Source organism: Trachurus trachurus (genome assembly GCF_905171665.1).
Source record: "Trachurus trachurus genome assembly, chromosome: 22".
Taxonomy (NCBI): Eukaryota; Metazoa; Chordata; class Actinopteri; order Carangiformes; family Carangidae; genus Trachurus; species Trachurus trachurus.
The window spans coordinates 16,632,271-16,655,466 of NC_139907.1; the positions used below are offsets into that span (position 1 = coordinate 16,632,271).

At 40.7% G+C, this 23,196-nt stretch overlaps 4 protein-coding genes across 6 annotated transcripts; 3 read left to right on the forward strand and 1 right to left on the reverse strand.

The window, feature by feature from the left end:
- Positions 1-857: 857 nt before the first annotated feature.
- On the forward strand, positions 858-4,593 carry cfap99 (cilia and flagella associated protein 99; the record flags this gene model as incomplete). The annotated part of the gene is made up of 15 exons (XM_083997589.1): positions 858-971; positions 1,065-1,209; positions 1,294-1,388; positions 1,502-1,608; positions 1,690-1,867; positions 2,028-2,108; positions 2,367-2,435; positions 2,542-2,628; positions 2,722-2,810; positions 2,996-3,200; positions 3,383-3,524; positions 3,617-3,768; positions 3,858-4,063; positions 4,185-4,350; positions 4,486-4,593. 15 exons carry the CDS (start codon positions 858-860, stop codon positions 4,591-4,593), a joined length of 1,944 nt encoding a protein of 647 aa, XP_083853715.1.
- A 1,001-nt stretch (positions 4,594-5,594) lies between these two features.
- Positions 5,595-10,701, forward strand: LOC311005620 (uncharacterized protein). Its single transcript, XM_083998082.1, has 9 exons — positions 5,595-5,775; positions 6,863-7,042; positions 7,161-7,299; positions 7,403-7,491; positions 7,759-7,822; positions 8,740-8,828; positions 8,943-9,055; positions 9,135-9,291; positions 9,927-10,701. The coding sequence occupies exons 1-9, from the start codon at positions 5,718-5,720 to the stop codon at positions 10,082-10,084; spliced, it is 1,047 nt and encodes a 348-aa protein (XP_083854208.1). The 5' UTR covers positions 5,595-5,717; the 3' UTR covers positions 10,085-10,701.
- A 1,163-nt stretch (positions 10,702-11,864) lies between these two features.
- mrpl35 (mitochondrial ribosomal protein L35) lies at positions 11,865-13,916 on the forward strand. The gene is made up of 4 exons (XM_083998737.1): positions 11,865-11,933; positions 12,147-12,312; positions 13,390-13,534; positions 13,644-13,916. The coding sequence occupies exons 1-4, from the start codon at positions 11,903-11,905 to the stop codon at positions 13,830-13,832; spliced, it is 531 nt and encodes a 176-aa protein (XP_083854863.1). The 5' UTR covers positions 11,865-11,902; the 3' UTR covers positions 13,833-13,916.
- Positions 13,917-14,524: 608 nt separating this feature from the next.
- reep1 (receptor accessory protein 1) lies at positions 14,525-22,534 on the reverse strand. 3 transcript variants are annotated; one of them, XM_083998735.1, is made up of 8 exons: positions 22,380-22,534; positions 20,680-20,752; positions 20,493-20,569; positions 20,242-20,362; positions 19,705-19,818; positions 19,319-19,478; positions 17,733-17,953; positions 14,525-16,132 (listed from the first exon to the last, which is right to left on the reverse strand). In XM_083998735.1, the coding sequence occupies exons 1-8, from the start codon at positions 22,409-22,411 to the stop codon at positions 16,061-16,063; spliced, it is 870 nt and encodes a 289-aa protein (XP_083854861.1). In that variant the 5' UTR covers positions 22,412-22,534; the 3' UTR covers positions 14,525-16,060. The 3 variants fall into 3 exon arrangements, with proteins under 3 accessions (XP_083854861.1, XP_083854860.1, XP_083854862.1); XM_083998734.1 differs by having other exon boundaries at positions 17,661-17,953; XM_083998736.1 differs by lacking the exon at positions 17,733-17,953.
- Between the last annotated feature and the right edge of the window lie 662 nt (positions 22,535-23,196).

Sequence of the window (23,196 nt, forward strand, 5' to 3'; positions counted from 1 at the left end):
AACCTGAATACCCTTATTCAAGTTAAAAGAAAGTCCAATTTCAAAACAAAATACTAAACTAATGACTTTGTTTACATGCCCACAAAATAATCAGATTATGCTAATCAGATTAATGCAGCCAGGAACTCAGATGATGCATTGTGTGAGACTACTCTAAAACCCCAGTTTGCATGTGATTTAGACACTAATCAGATTTTCCACACTAAACCCTCATGTAAAGTTAGTCACTTTTCCTTCTTTCGTTGAACTTTTATTTTCTACTACAATCAAACACGGTCTTAAATTTGTTACGGTTATTATCTTTTCCCGTTTTATTTTTCAATTTTGTAATTGCAGTATTTCCTACAGAGCGCGAAGGCAGCTCACGGTTCGCGCAGACGTCACAATATGCTACGTCATTATTATTGTTATGGCAGCCAACAAAGGATCAGGATGTCAGACTGTTAATCTGCATCCGAGAGATTAAAACCATGAATGTTTTTCGTATCTAGTGAACAAAACAGTTTAGTAATTAAAAAATAAAGCTCGTTAATCCCTCATATGTCGATATTACTCGTATTTTTAAAGTGTTTCTTATTTGCTGGAGCTGGGACACATTTCTGTTTACACCAGTGTGTTGCTAAGCAACGACTGAATGGCAACGGTTCGAGCTAAAAAACAAACTGCACCGTGAATCTTCCTGGGAGTTTTTAGTGGGCTATGCATGTAGCAACTACTTCAGTCTCTCTCAGGTAGAACTGAGAGCTACCGTATATATTTTTCTAAAAATAATATCTGTATTTCTCTGGCCTTTTCCGCAAGTGTAGCTCTTTTCCCCACAATCTTCACTAACTGCTGTATCTGCAGGTCGATCAGAGATGGCATCAAGCTATGGATCACTTGTCAAGGAGGCCATTGTGTTGCTCGATAAGTTCAGCGCTGGCAGACAGTGTTTGGATGACTTCATTGAAGATGCTTCAAAGGATCTGCAGGTGGGTAAATTCAGGTAAAAGTCCTGGTACTGCTTGTTCATGCACCTTTTCTAAATAATTATAAGCCCTGCACAATGTTGTTATCTGTTACAGAGCCAGGATGCTCAACAGAAGCAGTTCATACTTGATTTAGTGTCTGGATGCATCGAGCACAAAAAGTTACTGGATGTAGTTATCAATGTCTTCTATGGGCAGAATGGGAAATGCTTATCCAGAGGTGATCGCAGCCAGTTTGTCAGTAAGTCAATGAAGTAAACGATCACAAACCCTCATTTCACTCAGAATAAAACAGTGATATTTATAATATTATGTTGTTTTTCAGTCATCTGTTACCTTGCCACATTTGAACTTGATGAAATTGGGCTTCAGTGTTTCAGCAACATTGTCAAATCTCTGGATACTAAGAAGATACACCCAGTAAGAAACACATTTGTTTTGTCTTTTCTGAACACACCCCTGTTGTTGAACTGGAAAGAATCAGCAATCAAAAGCAACTTTGCACTCTGTGTATGTGTTGTGTTTAATTGTAGTTCCTGAATTTCTTCTTCACAAACCTCACCACAAGGATACAAGCGGAGTGGAATAATATCTACAATGCTGCCTATGTGGAGAAACAGTGGATCTGCCCCCTGCTCAGGTATAAAGAAAGTCCAATAAAATCAATCTGAGGTTACACATGAAGACAAAATACTGGAGCACTTGTCTATTTGTCCTTTAGGTGGCGCCCTGAGATTGATATTCTCATTGACCAGCTTGCTGTCAAAATATCTGAAGGCGGTCATGTCAAGAAAGTTCCTACCAAAACCACTGAGCCGCAGGAGTTTCCCCTCACCAAACCCAAACCTCAGCCCCTGCCTGCAGTTGAGATCATCCCACAGCAGGAAAAATCCAAACCAGTCAGCCTCACTCCCAGTTATACACAGAATTTTCTTCAAACATTGCCTCATAGTTAGCTTACATGTTGACGAACTTCTGTCATTGTCATTGTCATTGTCAGGTCATTGTGGTAAATTGCACAGAGGTTGATGCACAACTGACGAGGCTTTTGTTTTCCAGGTACCAAACAGCACATACAAGGCCCCAAAGGAGATGGAGATGATAAAGGAAATAAAGCAAAAGAACCGTCAAAAGGCTGAGGTACAGTATTTGAAAGCAAATGAAGTTATCATCAGAAAAATGCCACAACATCTAAAAAGGTCAAATATGAATTAGTATAAACAAATTACAACACAGGAGAGATTTGACAGGTGTGAATAAACAGCCGCCTTATCCAGCAACAATAAAACACTGAAAAAGATCGAAGATGATGTTGATATTGTAACATAATTATTACATAATATTAAGCACTGATGTTTGTGTACTTACTGTACATGTCTTTGTTATGTTTCACCAAAGGAGCTGCTGTATGAGGCAAATATAAAACAGTTCAGATGTGTAAATCCACAGAAGTCTGTACGCACCAAGGTAAGGACTATCTTCTGAAACTGACTTTGTGATTTATAATTTATAAATTTTTGAGTCATTCTTATTGATCTGTTGCTTCTCTGCTGAACCATCACTTGAATTCCAGCGACTGATGTCTCAGATTAAGGAAGACTTGGATTCAAAGGTCAACTCCCGTTCATTTCATAGCTCTGAATGCCCCTCCAGGAACAAGGTGAGGGCTTCGTCTTGTGTGTGTTATAAGTAGTAGCTATTGTGTGCGCGCTTTATATTAATATTCACTTGCATGTGTTCATTGTGCTGTTAGACCAACAACTGGCCCATCAAACTCAACAGTGCAGCCATCCTGAGGCAGGGGGCACTGTATGACCGTCAGGTGGAGGAGGAGCTGCAGAGGTACGGCTCAGTGTTAACCTGCCACTCCTTGACCTATTTTAAAGGAATAGCCCATGTCACAATGATCTTTAACTTGCATAGAACACGACTAAATTAAAAATAATTTGATTAATTAATTCAGTTTCTGCTTTATGTGACCATCTTGTCTTGTGTTGCTGTTTTTAATGTGTCTCTGCGCACCCCAGGGTGGAGCGTTTGATAGCAGGGGCTCGGGACCCCTCTCCTTTCCTTCAGTGGCAAAAGGAGATGCGTGAGAAGAGCCTTCAGGAGGAGTTGGCCAAGATTGAGCGCAAGCGCCTGGAGGGACGCATCAGTTATGAGGAAGCAGCTATGGCCGGAAAACGCGTAATGGAGCGCAACCAGAGGACTGCTCAGCTGAAGAAGGAAGAGGTTTGTAAAGCTCCCTCAACGACCAAAAAGAAAAGGCATTTAGAGAAGATGACACAGTGCATTAAATCACACAAAGGCATCTCTGTTCTCTACAAGCATCCCCCAAAGAAGTCATTGTAAAGGGATTTACAGTTACGCATAAAAAATGTATTTCTTTATGGCTGCTTTGTTGTGTCTCCTAGACAGCAGAGCTGATGCGGAGATATGCTGACAAAAGGTTGCAGGAGGAAAAGGAAATGAGAGACTTGGTGCAACAAGTGGCAGAAGGACACAAGAGCTCAAAAACAGCAAAAGAAAAGATACAGAAATTCAAGCAAAGTATAGGTGCGCCTTGTTTGACATCACCTGTGATATAATTTCCTTTTGTTTTCACGATTTCCTTTTCTAACCTCAATAATTTCTTGCCAATTTCACAGTGAAAGAAGTCTCAGAGCAGAGTCGAGAGCTCCTTCGTCAGGCACTGGAGGAAGCACAGGCAGAACTGAGCAGAAAATTTGAAATTATCCGTGAAATCCGCACTATTGAGTCGCTGCCTCACATTAGAGTCAAGAATTTTGATGACACGGAGGTGAGAGAAAGACAAGGGAGGGTGTGACCTCTCGCTTTTCACAGACTTTCACTCTCTGATCCATGGTTAACCTGTTTGTCCTGTGTCAGACTGCAGGCCATGAGCTGCTGGGAGAGATGTCCCTGGCCGAGCTGAAGGAGCGGCTGGCCCTGCTGAAGGAGGTCCAGCAAACAGAGCAGCAGGAGAAACGGGAACAGATCCTGGAGGTGAGGCAGAACAAGAAACAGCTGCTGTTGGAGCAGATGGACACCATCGACCTCCACAGGAGAGCACTGGCACAGGCCACGGCCATAAGGTCAGGATAATGTTTGGCTCTCTTTTCATTACGGCAGTGGGAAAATGTGGACAGAGGAAGGCCGACATACAAACGCACAAATATAACACAGACATGAATGAAATACTTTGGCAAATTGCAGGAAGGAGGAGAAGAAAGCCACGCGGGAGTTTCGGCTCACCGTCCCTCAAGATGAGACACTCTTGGCTCTGCAGAGGAAGCTGGAGGAGAAACAACAAGAGCGCAGAAGGCTGAAGCAAACTGAAAGCAACAAGACTAAGAGCTGTGAGCAGCCGGTGCACAGCAAAGTGAGTATAAAATCCAAAACAGGAAGTGAACAATGAGTTCTATTTGATTGAATCAGTGTTTGAATTTTGAAATGTTCATCCCAGCAGCGAGAAGATCATCTTCCTCATTCGTCTTTCTGTTTCTCTTTCTGCCAGAAAAGCTTGAAGGAGACGAGCTGGGAGGAGCTGGAGCTGAGTTTAGAGCATCATGTCCAGAAGGAAGCTCCTTATGCTGTTTCTCAGAGGGAAACACTTAAGACATGAACATGTGCAACATGTTCCTCAGGCCTATGAATGTTTAATTTTAGATTAGACAGATCAGTGATGAATCTTCTGCCAGGAGAGAAATGCACGGAATCATTTGTTTCATCTCTTGTTACATTGTTAATTTGACTGAGATTGTTAATTAAAACCGCTTTAAACTATCACTGCCATTGTGATTTATCACCATTCACTTCCATCCATTACTGTTTTCTTCACTTAAACAGAGTCACATTAGTGTTAAATGTTGACCTAAGCTTCGTTTGGTCCTCTGTAGGCTTCATGACGAGGATAAAACTCCCTTGAAACGTCACCATGCTGGGGGTTTTTTCTTTTTTAAAATTCCAACCACCTGTGTGTGTATATACAGTATGATATGAAACAAGAAGTGGACATGCATCTTGTGACTTGTGAAGAAAAGTTCCCTTCCCCCATTACAGTGTGGGTGTTATTTCTGTTTTGGTGAGAGGTTACTGTAGAAAATGTCACAAATAATTACTCATCAAGATGTGTCATTTCGTCAAAAGAGAGAGACTGTAGGCCTTTAAAAGCAAAGTTATGTAACATTTTTACATCACAATTTAAATTCTTCAGTGAAAACAAGACTTTTATGGTGACAATATTGTTTATAAAACAATATAGAGGTACAGGTCACTGTCAAGTCTGTGGATATGACGTGGTGGTATCCTGCCGTCCTGTTTTATTGATAATATATTAGTTATCTTCAGTATTATTTGTATTTGAATGTGGCAAAGGCAAGAGATCATATAGCCTACTTACTATAAATTAAGCAATATATAAGACAAACTATAAATAAATAAATAAAAACCATAAATCTAATGCACAATCCAAACCATACAAGGAGCAGTGGCGCCCCTGGTGGCTGCTCCGTGTCACAACCAGAGCTCAGACTGGATCTAGCCCGAAACGGCTCAGTTTTTCCTTCTAAAGCAAAATCACATGATGTGTATTTTGTCATATGACACTGATGAGAGGACTGAGCCCAGTGCGAGAGAAGAAGTCTGCTCGCGTCCTCGGCAGGAAACAAAGGCGAGGCAGCGGCCACTTGTCAGGGATGAGATGCTGCTGTAGACGGACACTGTCTGGTGGTCGCACTCGGTCATAAGATGTGGAGGATGGAGAGTCGGGGACTTCTGCCTGTGATAGCCGCCACTTGTTTCATAGGTGAGCTCCATTCAACTCTTGTCGGTGATAGAAATAACTGCTTTAATATGCACAATGAAGAACATTGTGGGTTTATTATAGACATATAGGTAGGCTATATAAGTAGGCTAGATATATTTACTATTCATAACATTATAGTTTGAAAGATATTGCAATGCAGTACAGACTTACGCAGTGTCAGAGAATATATTTGGACAATTGTGTGACTCATATTATGATTCAAGTTCATGCGTTGCTTTACTTGTAATTGACAGGATTGTTTTAGCAGGATGATTAATTTAAAACCATTTTTGAAGGCTCTTTTTCCTCAAGTTTTATCTTAGTAAGCTGAACTTTCTGAACCTAGACCTCCATAAAAAATAAGTTTTTTCTTGTGGAAAATGAGTTAATTAGTGTAAGAACTAGTGTAAGAAACTGGGTTTATGTTGTGCTGTTCTTTCTCTATTGTTTAGTTGAAACTGGTGCTGTATCCTTTTTTTGATTTAGGATCAGGATCAGGATTACAGCATTTCTTTCTGCCACTTAAACAGTTTGAGAGCGAAATGTTGCCAACCCAGAGGAGACTGAACCAGAGAAATCACATGACCCTCTTTCTGAATAATTGCATTTCATGAGTAGGATGGCCCCTATTCAAGAAAGCATTTAAGCACATGGCTAATGTGATTACCCCCACAATATGGGCTCTGTTTCACTGACGTGCTTATACCTGTTGCCTCCACTTTCTCTCTGGGTGAATGTTATACTTCAGATTTTGTGGAGTGGTTTAAGATATCACAGGAATGCAGATACTGCTAACAATAACCCACCCAAGTTTCTTGTCTTGTTTATGTGTCTGGATCTGTGATCAGAACATGAATTCACTTTGGATCTACTTAGATAGACCACTTAATAAAGGTTGTTACTGTAAATGCCTTGAAAAAGAAATAGTGATATACATTTCTAAATATCCCAGGATACCAGTATAACCCAAAACATTAAGTCAATTGAATAAAAGTTGTAGTAGGTGACCCAAGTTGTTGTTTAACCTCGCAGATTTGTCCCTGTACTGTAGTGTCAGACTCTGAACACCTATGTCTCTCTCCTGCAGGCCTGGTGGTGAGCCAGACCACACTCAGTCCTGCTGTGATTAGCACCACTTTCATTGAGAACGTGACTAGTCTCAGTCCAACTCCAACTCCCGTGATTCTCAGCAGCACAACCCCAGGCTGCGCTGCGTTCAACACTTCCACTTGTGAGCCTTGTGCACCAGGATCGCAGTACGACAACAGTGAGTCGACGACCACATGTCATCTGACTTCTGGCCACCATTTTGGTTCTTTTTGACTGCGTGTTTGTGATCCATGAAGTCAAAGTTTAAAGAGATGTTTTTCTCTATTCCTCTCCAGACACCCTGCTGTGTGTGTGCTGTGCTGACCCCGGGCTTTGTCTATTTTCTGGAGCCTGCCTCCCATGCAACAGAGGTTTCTATCAGCCACTTGCTGGACAGCAGCAATGTCTGCCCTGCAACCAGGGCTTCTACACAAAGTAATGACACATGTTATATTTACAAATTCAACATTTTCTTTCATTTCGGCACTGTCTACTTCCCTGCTCAGTTTACCGTATATTTTTGCACCTACACCTACAGTTTCACTGGAAGTCCACTATGTCACCCCTGTCCTCGTGGATCCTTCAACAATAACACTGGTGGTGACAGTTGCACAAGTTGTTCACCAGGTGTGTTTATTTAGCCATGGACAAAAACTCACAGTAGTGCTGTAAATGAGTAACTTTTTACATTCCTTCAGTCAAAAGCACCAGTGAGCTTATTGTTAAAAAATATGACTTGTACATTTAAAATGTTTTTACCAAACCAATGTGAAAGGAAGTTTAATTTGCATATGAATAATTTGTACAGATAATGATCAGAGCATAGTTTCATATTTTCATATAACCTATTACCATGAATCATGTTTTGAGTTATTTTGTTTCTGCTGCTTCCAGGTTTCTACTCATCACAGGCGAGTTCGACCTCATGCGCACCATGTGCACTGGGAAGTTTTTGCAAGTAAGATGCACTTGAATATCACTTGTTTTCGACCACCAGGATCAGTGTTGATGAATCTCTCATAACTATCTCTGTGTTTTGGGAAAATCACTTATCTAATAATGTGGATCGAACATCACATGCTTCAATCCCATGGTCATATTTGGCAGCACACACACACAAACACACACGCAGGCGGACATTTGCACAGTTACTGCTTTGAATCATCAGCAGAAGGCACACAAATTTCACGGCATGTATGATCATATCCCCGTGGCTCATACAAGGGAATGTAAAAAGTATGAGATGGCGTGTGGGTTCAGGAGAACGTTGCTTTACCCGTCCCAACATTTTTCAGAATAATTGGACATTAACCTCAAAGTTCATGACTACAAGTGAAGACCAAGAAATTCACCTTTAGGCTCAGCTCTTCAACATGGTCGTCTCATGATTTTGGAGCCAACTAAAAACTCCTTTGCATGGCCTCATTAAACTCCACCCACAACTCAACTTTTGTTTCTGCGCCAGTAAAAGCAACAGTCTGCCTGGTTTATTAGAGAAGAAGATTTCTTGGTCTTGCCAAGCCTGAAAGCCTCCATCCATTACTGCCAGTGTCCACCAGCGAGCTCTTGGGCTGCTGCCACAACAGCTTGTTTTCACTGGATAGAAATATTGTGTTTGGCTCTTGGGGAGGTCTATTTAATCTTTAGTTTTAATAATTGTCCAAACAAGTCGAACTGCACCAACTGATAACAATTTACAAATTTTTCATAATTTGGCAGCGTTTGACATGATGTTGTTTGTCAAAGCAATGTCCTATTATCAAACCTTTTCTCAGGAAGCAGCAAACTAGTTTAAACTGCGAAGCTGCAACTATGGCTTTAAATAAACCAGATCTAAATTTGTGTCCATTCACGGTCAGAAACACTCTTTTACAGCTCCTCTGGTTGTACAGAGTGTCAGATGTGTCCGGGAGGAACAGAGGCTCTACAGACCTCTGCTAAGGACTGCACACAATGTCGACCAGGTACACAAACATAAAAAGCTACGGGGCCATAAATAGAGTGCTTGCTGCAGCTCATTACAGAAAAGAAGGAGAATAAATATCCATCCAGGTCATATGTGGGTTTTTTTTTTACAGGCATGCACAAGGCACCTCATCAGACCATGTGTCAAATCTGTGGCAGTGGCTTCTTCCAGATCCACTGGGGCCAGGAAAGCTGCGATATCTGCCCAGAGAATCACTACTGTCCCGTGAGTGCTGCGCCCTCCACACTTGTGCACGTTTGAGAGATGTGCTGCACGTTTGTCCTACATTTTACCGTTTCCTCAGAGTCCAGACGTGACCCCCATTCTGTGTCCAAACGATGCCTTCTGTCCGGAGGGCAGCTTGGCTCCAGGCTACTGCATGGAGACCTTCTTCCGAAAAGCAGGGGACACTTGTGAACTGGCTCCTGTCACTATTGCTCTTTTAGTTATTGGAGGAGGAGGTAAGTAACGTTGCATATAAAAAAGAAGTGGAAAAAAAACACACACTCGATTTGACCCCTTTGTTGTATTCAATACACAATATGCTCCTCAGATATGTCAGTAATTTATCTTGCCGCTACTCAACACCATGTAAAATGATCTGTCATTACAATTCTGCTTTTCAAACTGATTGCTTTTAAAACTAACAAGCTTCAGTCTGCAATGGCCCACATTTATATAATCTGATTATATGCAAAACTATTTATTTCCAGTATGTATTAAAAGCTTGTGTTTGATAAACTAATGGTTTGGATAACATTAGGCACACCTATTTTCTGCAATCTAATGGGACAGAGCCTGTATTTCATAAAGAACTAAACATTGTACTAATGTAGTTTATGTCAGAGTGACTTTATGTAATGAGTCCTTTGGTTATTTGGCCTCATGGAAACAATACAACTTTTCTTTTTGCTCGCCGGAAAAAGATTATGTTTCTGCCCTTACACTGAGACCACATTATTGGCAAGCAAGACATAATGAAACAAAATAAGAATCATGCTTGTGCATCAATGCATCCTTTGTGTATATCTAACAAGCTCAACTGTAGATGATCTTTCCCCGTAACGTTTTTTCTTATTATTATTTCCTTTTCCAGTGGCTTTACTCTTCATAATTTTAATGGTTCTGCGTCGACGGAGAGACAACGATGGAGAGCTGACTCTAGCCCGAACTCCATTATTACGTAAAGAGCGACCTCAAGGTCGGTACTATGGGATACCCTGTGATGCAGAACCTGTATATGCTGGCTGGTGAACCAAAGGGCCTCGGTTTAACTTTCCTGCAGTGAGTGCTTGGTTGGACAAAAGCAGCTGAAGTCTTCGTATGGGTTTCCACTAAAGACAAAAGGACTGATAGAAGAAGACTGATGGTAAAATCCTGGGCTGGTGCCATAATAGTACTTTGACAATTCACCAGCTTTTTTAATGTGGTACATTTGAATATATTATTGAAAAACACAAGTTCATTCTTGTGTGAATTCTTGTAGATTGACACTGTAACGGCCGTTCCTCTCGAGAGATAAACACTCTCCTTTTGTAAACTGGGTCATTAGATTATGGGAGGTATGCTGGAACGGTGAATATGAGACGCATGCCTCCATATGGTGGGAACCTCTCTCCTATGAAAAGCACTTTTTTTTACCAAGGTAATTGATTTACTTTGCACCCATGTTGGTCGACTTGTTGCCTCCATTAACATGTGTAGTTCCTCAGAGACGGAGAGGTGTAAGCTGTGGTTAGTGCCTTGTGTTTTTTTAATGCATTTGATTACTATGTCTGTGTTGTCCGTAGTTTCATTGTTACCTTTGCTTAATATTTTTCACCTGTTTTTTAAGGTTGTGTTTGTATGTTTTAAAAGAAAATAAAAAATGATTAAATTGTCTCTGACTTATAATTCTTTTGGAAACATGTCATTGACTAGCATCAGGCTTTTTGGTTCAAATTCGGCGATAATTTTAATACAGTTTTATAAAAAAGCCTTTCAGATTTCTGAGTTCATCACTTAATGCTGGAGAAAAGAAAAAAAATGTCATGAGAGCCATTTACAGCCTAAGTATGGCCATGGCCCATGGGATCCCTCCTTAACTTGATGATGACGTTGCTAAGTGACCACTGCCCACGCTTGGCTTCTGCACATGACTAAACAAAGGTGAAGTGTGGTGGTAACCGCCTGACAAATACATCGTCTGGACATGTCTTCACTGGCTCTGGCTGGTCAGAGGTTTAACTGCTGAAGAGGAGCATTGCTAAAATGAAAATGGAAACTCATTCCTGTCCTTTTTTGGCCCCAAATCTGTAGTTAACTTACAAAACTCCTAAAAAGTAACTTTAACTCTTGAATGACAATACAGATTCAAATGTATAGTTGAACCACCATCAAGTTAGGCTACTGCAAAATCTAATAAAACCACTAATTTACACAAGGTGCACTACTCTCAACACTGATAGGTGTTTGCAATTAAAGAATCGAATGCACTGTTTAAGTATTAATTTATATACTTTTCTTACCATGACAACTGAACATGTCTGCTATGGAAAGAGTTTGTTCAGTTGATAATGTGAGGTTCACCAGACCACAAGAAAGGAAAGAGAGAGAAACATCTTTCTGACCACTGTGATACCACAGTAGGCCCACTGTTTTTCCACATTAGGAAAATATCCAGCAAGGGGGGCTGTGACAAATGGCAGAGCTCAGAGTCAGATAAACTTGCTTGCAGCAAGTGACAACCATGGAGCAGAAACATAGCTGAGAAACAAGCCTTCAGCTTCAAACATAGTGGACACTGGAGTAGGCTACATAAAAATTGATTAGTCACCAGATTTCTTTTTTTTTTTTTTATCTCCAGATAGCAGTGGCAGATGTGGCATTTAAACAAACGTTACGTTCACGAGACACTAACTTGCAGTAATATACCACAACAACAAATAACATTATTTAGGTGAAATTTGTGGCTCTTATATAGCCTCGCTACATCTCAATTGCTAGGTGGCGGTAGCGCGCTCTGTAGCGTTAACGATTGGGTCAAGTTTGTCCAAACGGGACGCCGTAATACGTCACCATTCAGGGAAAAACATGGCGGCCGTCTTGGCGAGGAGGGTGTCAGGTGTGTAGTTCAATATGACATTCAAAATTCAAATTTCACTGTTCTCCTTCAGTAAATCTTCTGACATGTCGCCTCTGTAGTGATGAACTGCGGCGCTTCGTGTAGTTTATCAACACCAGAGCTGCGTGACAGCGGCTCCTCGCAGGGTTTCTCTCTCTCTCTCCTGTGGCTCATGTCGTGTTTTCATCATGTTGTTGTCCTTGTGTCTCACAGGGCTGCTGAGGCCGCTGTCGGCGTCTCTACAGGCCAGGACACCACAGCTCTGTCAGCTCTCCTGCCTCATTCAGCCTCCGCCTCTCCACGGCTCCATAGCAGCCGCTGTCCGCGCTCCTCTGTGGGCTGCAGCGCGTCAGACTCCCCGGTGCCACATCCTGCAACGGTGAGGACTTCACTGTGTGACTCTGCTATAATATGTTTCAATCATGTTTATCGCCGCATACAGCTTCAACACAATTCTGTCAGCGGTTCAGATGTGAGAGATAATGAATGTTAATAATAAGAAACAACACATGGAGGTTCAGGATCTTCTCCAAAGGAAATTAAAGGGATAGTTCACCCTAGAATGATATTTCGCTCATTATCTACTCACCCTCATGTTGACTAAGGGCTGGAAGAATTATCAGAGTCCACCGTCCCTTCTCTGAGTTACAGGGGGTCTCGGCGTAGCAGTGAATTTCAATGCAACGGTTGCAAAGGGACACCAGAGCTCTTCGTAAAAAAACACACACAAAAAAACATCCAAATACCTCCATGATGCTCGTATGTAATGTCCGTCTTGTGCTGAAGCCCCAAATTGCGTAATTGTCCCGAAAAAAATTAAATAAGTCTATATTTTAAGCTTGTTTGTAGCGGAAGCTATTTGCGCCGGCGTCAGTGCGGTTACTGCGAATCACGCGATATTTGGACGGACCAGGAAGAGGAGCTTCGAGAAGCTTCCGCTACAAACAAGCTTAAAATATAGACTTATTTAATTTTTTTCGGGACAATTACGCCCTTCCAGCCCTTAGTCAACATGAGGGTGAGTAGATAATGAGCGAAATATCATTCTAGGGTGAACTATCCCTTTAAGCATATTTTCTAAAACATCCAGATTAGTCATCATCCGTGTTGAGTTTGCAGCCTTAACAACACCCTGAATTATTAAATATCTTGCGGTGTAAAATATATCTTGAAGCCTGAAAGAGTACCTCTGCTCTTGACGCTTGAATATTTATAATTTGATTGATTGTTCATTATCAATGTTAATAGAGGTGTAAGTATAATATATAATATACTGTAAATAGGGGTCAGGTGCTCAACTCTGCAGAGAAACAGTGGGACACTCAAAGATTTTCACAACTTTAAAAGTTGAAATGTCAATCATTTAAAATTTTTAAATCTCACATATACAAGATTTGAAACATTTTCCTTATAGTATTTTAAGTAATAGTGGTTTTGTTTTCATGTGCTGTTGCAGGGTGTCAGCTCTTGTTCCCAGTTTGACTCCTCAGCCAAGCCGAAGTCTGACATACTACAGTATCAAGAAGGGGAAAAGGAAGAGTATAAAATCCGTCACAGACAGGTTCATGAGGTTGCACTGTGGACTCTGGATCAGACGCAAGGTAAGTTTGTTAGCTGTCACCTGGCAAAAGCATTGGACTGTTCTCTTTACATCAAAATATAAATATGTAATGAGGATGTGATCTGCCATCTTGTTTTTGGGTGTGATAGGCTGGATACAAGAAGAAACTGTGGAAGAAGAAACCTGCCAGACGAAAGCGCCTGAGGGAGATTGTGTTCTGTAACAAAACACAGGGCAAACTTTTTGATAAAATGACAACTTCATTTTGGAAGAGGAGGAACTGGTATCTCAATGATCCATACCAGAAGTACCATGATCGGACCAACCTCAAAGTGTAATTGGCTGATACATGTAGTGATATCTTTCTTTGTTTAATGTAATGTACATTATAATATATGTAATAAAGTCACATGTCAAATGTTTTTTTTTTGCTCTTGACACAAAAAGAAACAAGTTTTCTCAAGTTTTACTTGATTTTTAATGACTGTAAATCGATTTAAACAGAAATATTTAATCCAGTGGAACAATCGACAGCCATAAACCATCATATCATCACATTGCTGCTTTTAGTTTATAGTTAACAATCGGGATTAATTTTAAGTAATTTGACATTCTGGCCTGCCAGAACAAAATTGCTTAAGATAATTTACTAGAGTAAGTGGCATCTCTCCATGGATAATGACAAAGTGGCTAATTTACCGGTGAATAAGACATTATTTATGTTATATAGCCAACTTATAGTCATAATATTTCATGTTGTTTTGTTAAAGCAATTGAAAATGACCCAAAAACAAAAAAAAAAGTGTAATTGTTTACCAGCACAGCAGCTGAAGAGGCCAACAGCTTCACACAAAACCGCTCAAGAAATCCAATTTTCATACAAATTAATAACAAACATGCAATGATGAATTTATCCGTCTACGCACAAGTTCACAAATCTGCTAATTAGCAATGTTTTTACTCAGTTTTACTTTGCATGAATTTTAAAAGAAGGAAATCACTTCCAACACTAACACTGATACTAACGCTGTTTCATTTTTTTTTTCATTTATCCATTGAAAGGACATTTTATGTGCATAACAAGTGTATCTACAACATCAGAGTGAATGATGTGTAAACAGAAACAATTGTACCTGAGAAGCTTTTGTTTCAAACTTCAAACCACCGAAATGATACAATGATTAATCTACTGCGTAAAACCAACAATCAACACAGTGATAGTTTGTGTAAAACGTTGCTATGATTCAGGCTCAGTGAATAAAGTACAGGATGAAAACATAAAAATGCATCACCACACATTTGAACGTAAGTTTGTAAACCTGCAAACCAACATATTCTCTCTCTCTCATGACCTTCTAAAGAACAACAGAAGCAAGTCGAAGGTAAGATCATCAGGTTTAGTGTCGCTCAGTTAACAGCAGAACATTACACAGTGATTTCAGACATGGAAAAAGAACCATGTTTATATACAGTAAATAATGATTCATTTCATAGACATCTCTGCTACAGCTGAAAGTGACGTATTCCTAATTGGCCTTATATTGCCAATAATTTGTTTAATAAATGACAAAATATCTTTAGAAACTCAACAGTAGATTGTCAAAAACAGTCTGCACCACTTGTGGTTGTGACTTTTATCTATGGTGTCATTACTTCTTACACATGTAATTTCTTTACCACAGAGGAAAGAACAACAACAATGTTAAAATGATTTATGATAATGATCAGCTACTAATTTGTAATGAATATTATTTTCTGTAATTTTTGGCAAATGTCATTGAGAATTGAGGGCAGTAATTTATATTCTAAACATAGTGCAAAAATGATTGTTTGATGAGAATATAGTTGTGTTACAAGTTGTGATCGTGTTAAAAGATCTTTTATATTATGTTGCTGTTGTCTCTTAAGGCTTTTAAAAAGAGGTAAATAACAGAATATTGTCGAGTCCGTATCTGACTGTGCACTTTGAATTTCGTTGTACACACAAGTACAATGACAATAAAGTATCTTGAAATCTTGAATTCAATGATGTGATTATTGATCAGTGCAGAATTCAGCCCCAGAACAGATAGATTAAAGGTAAGAGGACATCCTAGCGTTTTCTTTTGATCCTTGGCTTGTAACACATTCTCTAACAAGAGACCACGTCATTCTCAATGCCAGCTGTAGTAGTATCCAGTGACAATACATTCTGTTTAATAAACAGCGGACTAATGAGCGGGAAGACACACATGCGATTGTCTACCCAAACCTGATATATAAAAACAATCAACTCAGAAAGATGAAGTTCACACAAACTGTACATAAATACATATTCAATAACCCATAAACTCAAAGTGACTATCAGTATGGAGCCCATTCACTCATTTTTCCTAACTCAGTGTCACAAACCTCATTTATTTAATCACGAGCCACAAGCTATATACGGTACTATATATAGAGGGGTCATCGTAGGTCACTTTGGTAACACCTTATTCCAAAGCAAGGCTGCTTCAGTCATGTAGCTTTTGGCCATTCAGTATTTTTACTTCTTGCAGCAAAGGCAGCTGGAGTCTTGAGGACAGTTTCACATGGCTTCATTGTTTGAAGAAAGAGCACTCCTGGATCTTGTGAGAGGCCGTAGGACTCTAAGAGGAGGCTAAAAGGGAGAACACATGAGGACAAAGGACATAGAGTTAATTCAGCCAATGACTACACATCATCAGGCGTTTCACTTCTCGACAACAAAACCCATTCAAAAACCAAAACCAGCACATTGTATATCTCTCAACACTTCCTCAGTTTCATAGATCTCATACAAAAGCAGAAGATCTTTAAAATGAGTGAGGTCAAAAATAATTTTATCAGTTCCTAAAACAGGAGTGCATTTTAGTTTTCATTTTAGATCCATTGCTAAAATTGATGTAAGAAGTGCATTTGTTACGGACTATTTTTATCTGCGGATTAATATATATTTGGAGCAGCAGGATGGTGTATCTGAAATGACTTAAAATAAACTACAAAAGTCTATGACATGGAAGGAATGAGCCGGATCAAGCTTTGGCTACACACACTACAACTTGATTAATTGTTGGTTTTGGTCTTTACATGGGATTTGACAATAATATTGCTGGCGTCTTACTTTGAACAGTTCAACTTCATTTAGTTGGGCATCACCATGATCACCACAAACTGATATTAGATGTTGAAATTAATAAATGAAGGGCAGTTCATTCCAGGGATTGGCTTAGCACGACTGTTTCCATCAACATGAGATTAAAAGGAGAAGTTACTATCAGTGTGAAAGACAGTCGATGTTGAGCATGTTTGGATATTTTCCCATGCCACATTTCCAAAAAAAGGTGCGTTGTCACAATCACCATAAGAACAAGAGCACACACACTCATTGACACTGAACGAAAACTCTGAAGTTAATACCAGAGATGGACAGAGTACTCGACCCCAGTACTTGAGTAAGAGTACAAATACTACTGGTCAAAATTTACTCCGTTACAAGTAAAAGTAGCTCAGTCAACATGTACATGTATTTAAATTTACTTTAAGTAAGAGTAGAGTAAAAGTAAATTTCTTATTTTTCACATCAATGAATTACTATATTTTTTTCTAAATTAATTTAAGGACCTTTTCACTCTTGTTTCTGAGAATTATTTGAAACCACCTGCACTGATGTGCTTGCTTTTAGGGGTTCGGGTTCGGGTTTCCTTCTTTGACAAACACAGCTTGTGTTCAATAGTATTTTAGAAAAAAAAAAAAAAGAGCAGACCTGAAAGTAACAAGTACTTTTCAGCCTTCCTAGAAATTAACTTGAGTAAAAGTAAAAATATTTGTCTTGGAAATGTATTCAAGTAAGAGTAATAATAAGTACCAAAGAAATCTAATATTCAAGTAAAGTACAAATCCTCTGGATATGTACTTAAGTACAGTACTCAAGTAAATTTACTCCATTACTGTCCACCACTGGTTAATACACGATTCAGGTTCATCAGTGCAGAAATCCTATTAGCAGGCAGACTCCACACGTTTCTAAAGTGCTGAACCGTGATGATTTATTTAGCCACACAGCCATAGGAATTAGCGAATCAGTGGGTAAATCACCACTCTCAGGGGGGGGGCAGTTATAGCATCAGGCTCGGCAGCTGAGCAGCCACGGGGGCGAGGCGGGGTACCTCAGGAGCTTTCCTCTTAACCAGCCTGAGCTGCGGAGTGCTCACCGCTGCCTCCTGCGCCTCTTTACCCACCTCCACAGGCTGCTCCGGAGCTGAAGGAGAGGGAGGTGGAGAGGGGGTGGAGGGTGGAGAGGGGGTGGAGGATGTGGAGGGCAGGCTGGACTGGGGTGTCAGTGAGGGCGTAACGGGTGTGGACTCAGACTCAGAGGGTGAAATGGTCTGGTAGTTCAACTTCTTGGGGTCCCACTGGTCCAACCCCAACACCTCATACTCAGTCATGTCAACATCCTGTCCTGTTCCGTGGTGGAAAAACGTCCATGAACAAGATGGAAATCAGGCCTCTGTCAAACGCTTTCTGTGTAATTGCTGTGGTGCAGCGACTGATTTTGGTCAGCGGGGATTATGAAAGTTCATCTGATAATGCATTATCATTCTGAATACCGACCAGGAAGTAACAAGGTTATTGTTCTTCTTTCAGGATCTGAATTGTGTCCATGTGATGCAATGGCAGCAGAGAGCTAAAACACATGTTGCAACACTGCCCAGAGGGAGTTCATCAGGTTACAGTGGTCTTAACAGGGAGCTGAGGTAATATCTGCATTTTTCTTATTGTCAACAAATCTCACAGAAAGACCAAAACCAACAATAAAGTGAGCCTGCGAACAAGTAAAGGCCTGACATGTGCCATACAGTATAGAGCTCGATTAAAAACACATCAGTGGGACAACACCGCTGCAACAAGTCACATGCTTCTTCAGTGCAGGCTGCTCTGTCCTGCTGCTTTTAACAGTCACTAGTGCACATGTACTCACACACAGCGGAAAATAAATAAAAATGCACCACCTACTCTAGTACTCTAGCCAAATTATCAAAAAGCTGCAGTGGCGGGGGCTGAGGTCAGGAAGTATTTAGTGACATACTAAAATGTGTTAATGGGATTTGTTGACAATAAGAAAAATATAAACTAACATCAGATTTATACTTTAATTTAGTGAGATTTCATAATATATTGATCAGATATGAACAGAAGCAATATCCCCAGGATTATGTGAAGTTAAAAGGCTAACTCTGCCTTGAATGTACGATCTTTCTGTCCAGTATGAAAAATTGTGTGTCTCAATGTTTTTTTCTAATTTTATCTACAAAGGAGTAATTATCATTTGGAAGAAAAAAAAAGCAGACACTTGAACCAGACTAAAAACAAACAACAACTGTTTTCACATAACGTTAAACTAGGAACAAGTCCCTGCAGCTACATGTGAGTGTTATCACAGGATGGTTAGCCTGGCAGCCCTCGGAGGGCTGACCTGCTCCCAACAGGAAGGCGGCACTGAGGTTGAGGGGCCACTCAGGAAAACAGGAGGTACAAACAAAATCCCTCGGTTTAAACAAGCTTGAACAGGAAGATAGAAATCTACATGGTAATCTGTCGGCCACAAACCAAACAGGCACTGCTGTGACATTACAATGGCCCTCATGATAACAAGGTGCTGAGTGAACCGGCTGTATGATATCATTTTCATCACCTCATTGTATTACAAAATTGATATTCAAAGCACCATAAAATGGCTTTAATATGCTCTAAATCACTATTAGTTTGTTGGTTGAAGCGATTCTCTACAGTGGTTTTTTGCATTGGCGATGTTAACTCTTCTTACCCTTGTAGCTCTCTGACTTGCTGCGCATCATGGGTCTGGTCCGATGCTGTGCTGCTGCAGGCTGCGTAGCGCCGGTGTCGGTGTTATCAGAGTCCGACTGGTAGGAGGATAGATCCTGCATGCTGAAACTCCTCAGTCTGTCCGACAGGACTCCTTGGCCCTGGGACAGAAAACAGCACGTACTCATATTAGTGTGAGCAGCAACGTGGATCATTTTATAATTTGATAGAAGCATTATAATAAGCTACTGGATCTTCCACTTAAAAAACAAAAACAACCAGAGCTCTATTCAGTAGGCCTACTTCATTATGTGAACAGCAAACAACATAACAGGCTCTACAGTAGCCTGAGGTCAATACAAAACAAATGCCCAGAGTCTGCATTACCTTTGTTGCAGCCATGACTGCGGCTGTGGCTGCAACATTCAGCCCTTTTCTCCCAAAATGCACCAGTGTGTCATAGCCTTTGTCCTTGGCTTGGCAGATGTAGTCGTCAATGTCCTGGAACAAGGATAAACAAGCATGTGAGGTGAGGTGAGCATCTCTCCCTCCTGTAGCTGTGTAATTTATTTCATGCTGCTTCATCTGTATTTTTTTTAATTGCTCAGCATGTTTTTTTCTTCTTGTAACTCAGTTTCCTTGGATCCTCACTTATCCGTTTCCTGACTCACACATGGAGGAAAGGGAAAGGGAGAAATGGAAGAGCACCACAACATTTCCTCTCCCCTGTCCAGCAAACACATTTTTAACAGCTAATGTGGAAAAGTGAATCGGTACAAAGGCACTTTTGTCCTCAGGGCTCTGGCAAACTCAAATTCTATTAGTCACAAAACCATGCAGGCTAACTTAAAACCCTTGACTGAATAGTTTCTCCTTTTTTTAGCCTATGTCTTTCCTTGACTGAGACAAAGGAAGGGATTTCACCTTTTCTTTTGAGGAAAGCGTGGGATGAACAAACTTCCTGTATAGCACACTTGAACCTTTAGTGTAGGGGGACAGCAGCCACACCACAATGGCTATCTTCAGTTCATAGTAGAAAGGAAGCCTGCAATGTGAGGCAGCAAAACATCATGATATGGAAAGTTTTTCATGTCCATGACAAAATGTGTTATGTGATAAACACTCATTAGTCAGGAGGGACACAACCCATTGAAACTGTATCTGAGGTCACTTACCAACATAGAAACATGTCTGTAAACACTTCCACAGTCATGAATAGGGCAAATATTATCCAGTACATCATCCATTTCACCTAAAATGAAACAGGGGAATGCAGTTTACAAACATATACACATAATACCTTTATGAGGGTAACACAACCTATTATAATTTAATAACTAAAAACACAAGTGATATACTCACATATTCCCTCACATCTTTCGATTTCACAGCTTTATAGGATGAGTATGCAGGATATAGTGTACCAAACACAAGTCTGAAAGACAGAAAATGTGCCCATCAACACCAGAAACAAAACAGGTAACACTGCAGTCCCACAGATATCCAGAATGTGCAGGAATAACCTTTCATGACATAACATTAAATCATTATTATGGACAATACATTAATATAACTCTCGTAAAATGTATTCTGGGACAAGGTGTCATATCTCTTTCTCTGTGTCTATTTCATGCAAGAGCTGTTTGTCATTCTGTACAGTGGGGGATGGATTTATTTCAAATAGGACATTTACTCTCTTTTATCAATAAAGCATCTGAGCTGCAGCCAACAGAAGTGAACAGAAGAGTTCAAGGTAAACCAGAAAATGCTTTTCTTTCCCCTTCAAGAAAGACACTCAAATAAACGCTGCATAAAATCAGATTCACCAATGGATAATTGGACTGAACTCAAGCTGTCCAGCCCACAAAGACCCAGACATGAGGTAAAATTAGCCTCCATGTGTTTTCTTTCTTTTCTTTACATTTCTATTCCTGTGTGGACACCTGTGCTGCTGGGTGTCCGGGCAGAGCCAGCACCCTGTTGAAGTGCCATACAGCCACGCAACAGCTGTGAGTGCTGACCTGATCAAATTACTGACCCACATCATGTTGCAGCTCTCTAACCAGCGACAGCTAACTCTGGCTCTCTTAACACAGTTTAGAAACGCAAGGACACTGAAAAACAACACCTATCAGCTGCGGACGACACAGCCAGAGCACGCTCCTCCTGGAGAGTGCATGGACCCAAAACGACCTGACTTCCCCTGTTTTTGACAGTCAGAGCAGCAAAAGTCCAATCTCATGTAATCAGATCTTGTAATCTAAATTTAATCGCCTCACTATTTTGAGGTTGGGGCCTGCTGTTGGTATACTCCACACGCTCTGTAATGGCGCTGATTCATACTTTGTGCACCTGAAAATAGCCATAACCCACTGTAATAACTGTGGTCTTATTGATTAATCTCACACAGGCACAGATATTGGGATTTCTCCCTACATGTTTTATTACATGAAGAACTTGCTCTGTAACCTGAGAAGACTGACCCATCCCTTTTGTTTTGTTTTTCTTCCTCCCAATACGGGACATCAACATTGATACAGCCCCAGTCAAAGACCGCTCCTGTTGTTCAATCACCTCGCCACTTACTGACATTTAGGCGTTTGCTTCTGAAAGACGTCTCTGATTTCTAGATCTGACTCATAATATCATCCCATGGATGAGAACAGATTACTCAACCAATCACGTCACCTCTTTGTCTGTAATAATAAAAAGGGCACATGATAAACACAAAGAGTGCCAGCCTGCTGAGCGCTGTTTAGACGTACAGTAGGGATCTATACAGGCCCAGCTCTGCGCTCCTGCTGAAATGGCAAAGTACAATCCAGTGGCATTCACCTTGCTCCTGTTCTGTCAAAAATTAATAGACTGACATCTGCCCTCTTTACACGCTGGCGTCAGATTCTGCTTACATATTACACAAAATTGCGGGGGGCTTTGGAAAAGCGCACCGCTGCTGCACCGTCAATGAGCGCCGCAACGACAGGCAGTCGCCAATTTAAATGTTATTATAATCATATAGCACATGGGATTAAATATATTAAAATTAAAAAAAATGGACTTACACCACAAGTCTAGAGATGATCCAGGAGACCATTGCGCTGGAGAGGCGACAGGACGCGCTGTCTGCTGGGAGGAGTTTCCTCCAGATGACAGGCGCGTCCAGGCGGCAGCGTCTGGACGCACACAGGCGGCAACGTGATGCGGGATAAACAGTGAGCGGAGCATAACTGTTATCCATAGATGGCAGTGTTGCATTGCACAGAGCGACACAGATACAGATACACAGCATACCGAGTGAGTAAGGATGAGGGGTGTATTTGACTGACCATCCTTACTGAAACCCTCTCCCTTTAGGCTTTGCAGGTCTGTGGTGTCATTGGATAAACAAAGTGCATTTCACACCATGTCATATATTTACACTGAATTAACATGCTGAATTTACTTTACTAGTTGAGCTGCATTGAGCTATTTAAGTGTTTTCAGGCTGTGGTCACTAACCTGTGAACACCTGTACCTTTAGAGTCACAGTATCTTTTCTATGTCCAGTCTGTGGCCTACATACTGGAGCCCTGTGGCAACACAGGCGAGGTTTTGTTACAGTGCAACAAAAGCTGCTGAGGGAGGGCTCTGGTAGAAATATGATATCCTTTTGTCACTTAAAGCCAAGGGAATGGCTTCAAAACAAGGGTGGCCACAAATGCACCGGTGGGAAAAAGGTTTACATTTCCCTGCAAAAAAAACAAAAAACACAACAGAAAGTAAAAGAAGAACTCCCATCATGTCACAGATTAAATATAATAACAGCTGAAGTGATTTGTTTAACACAGTTTCTGTCAAACAACACCAATCTGCATGCATCTACAGGGTGGCAAGAAGCAG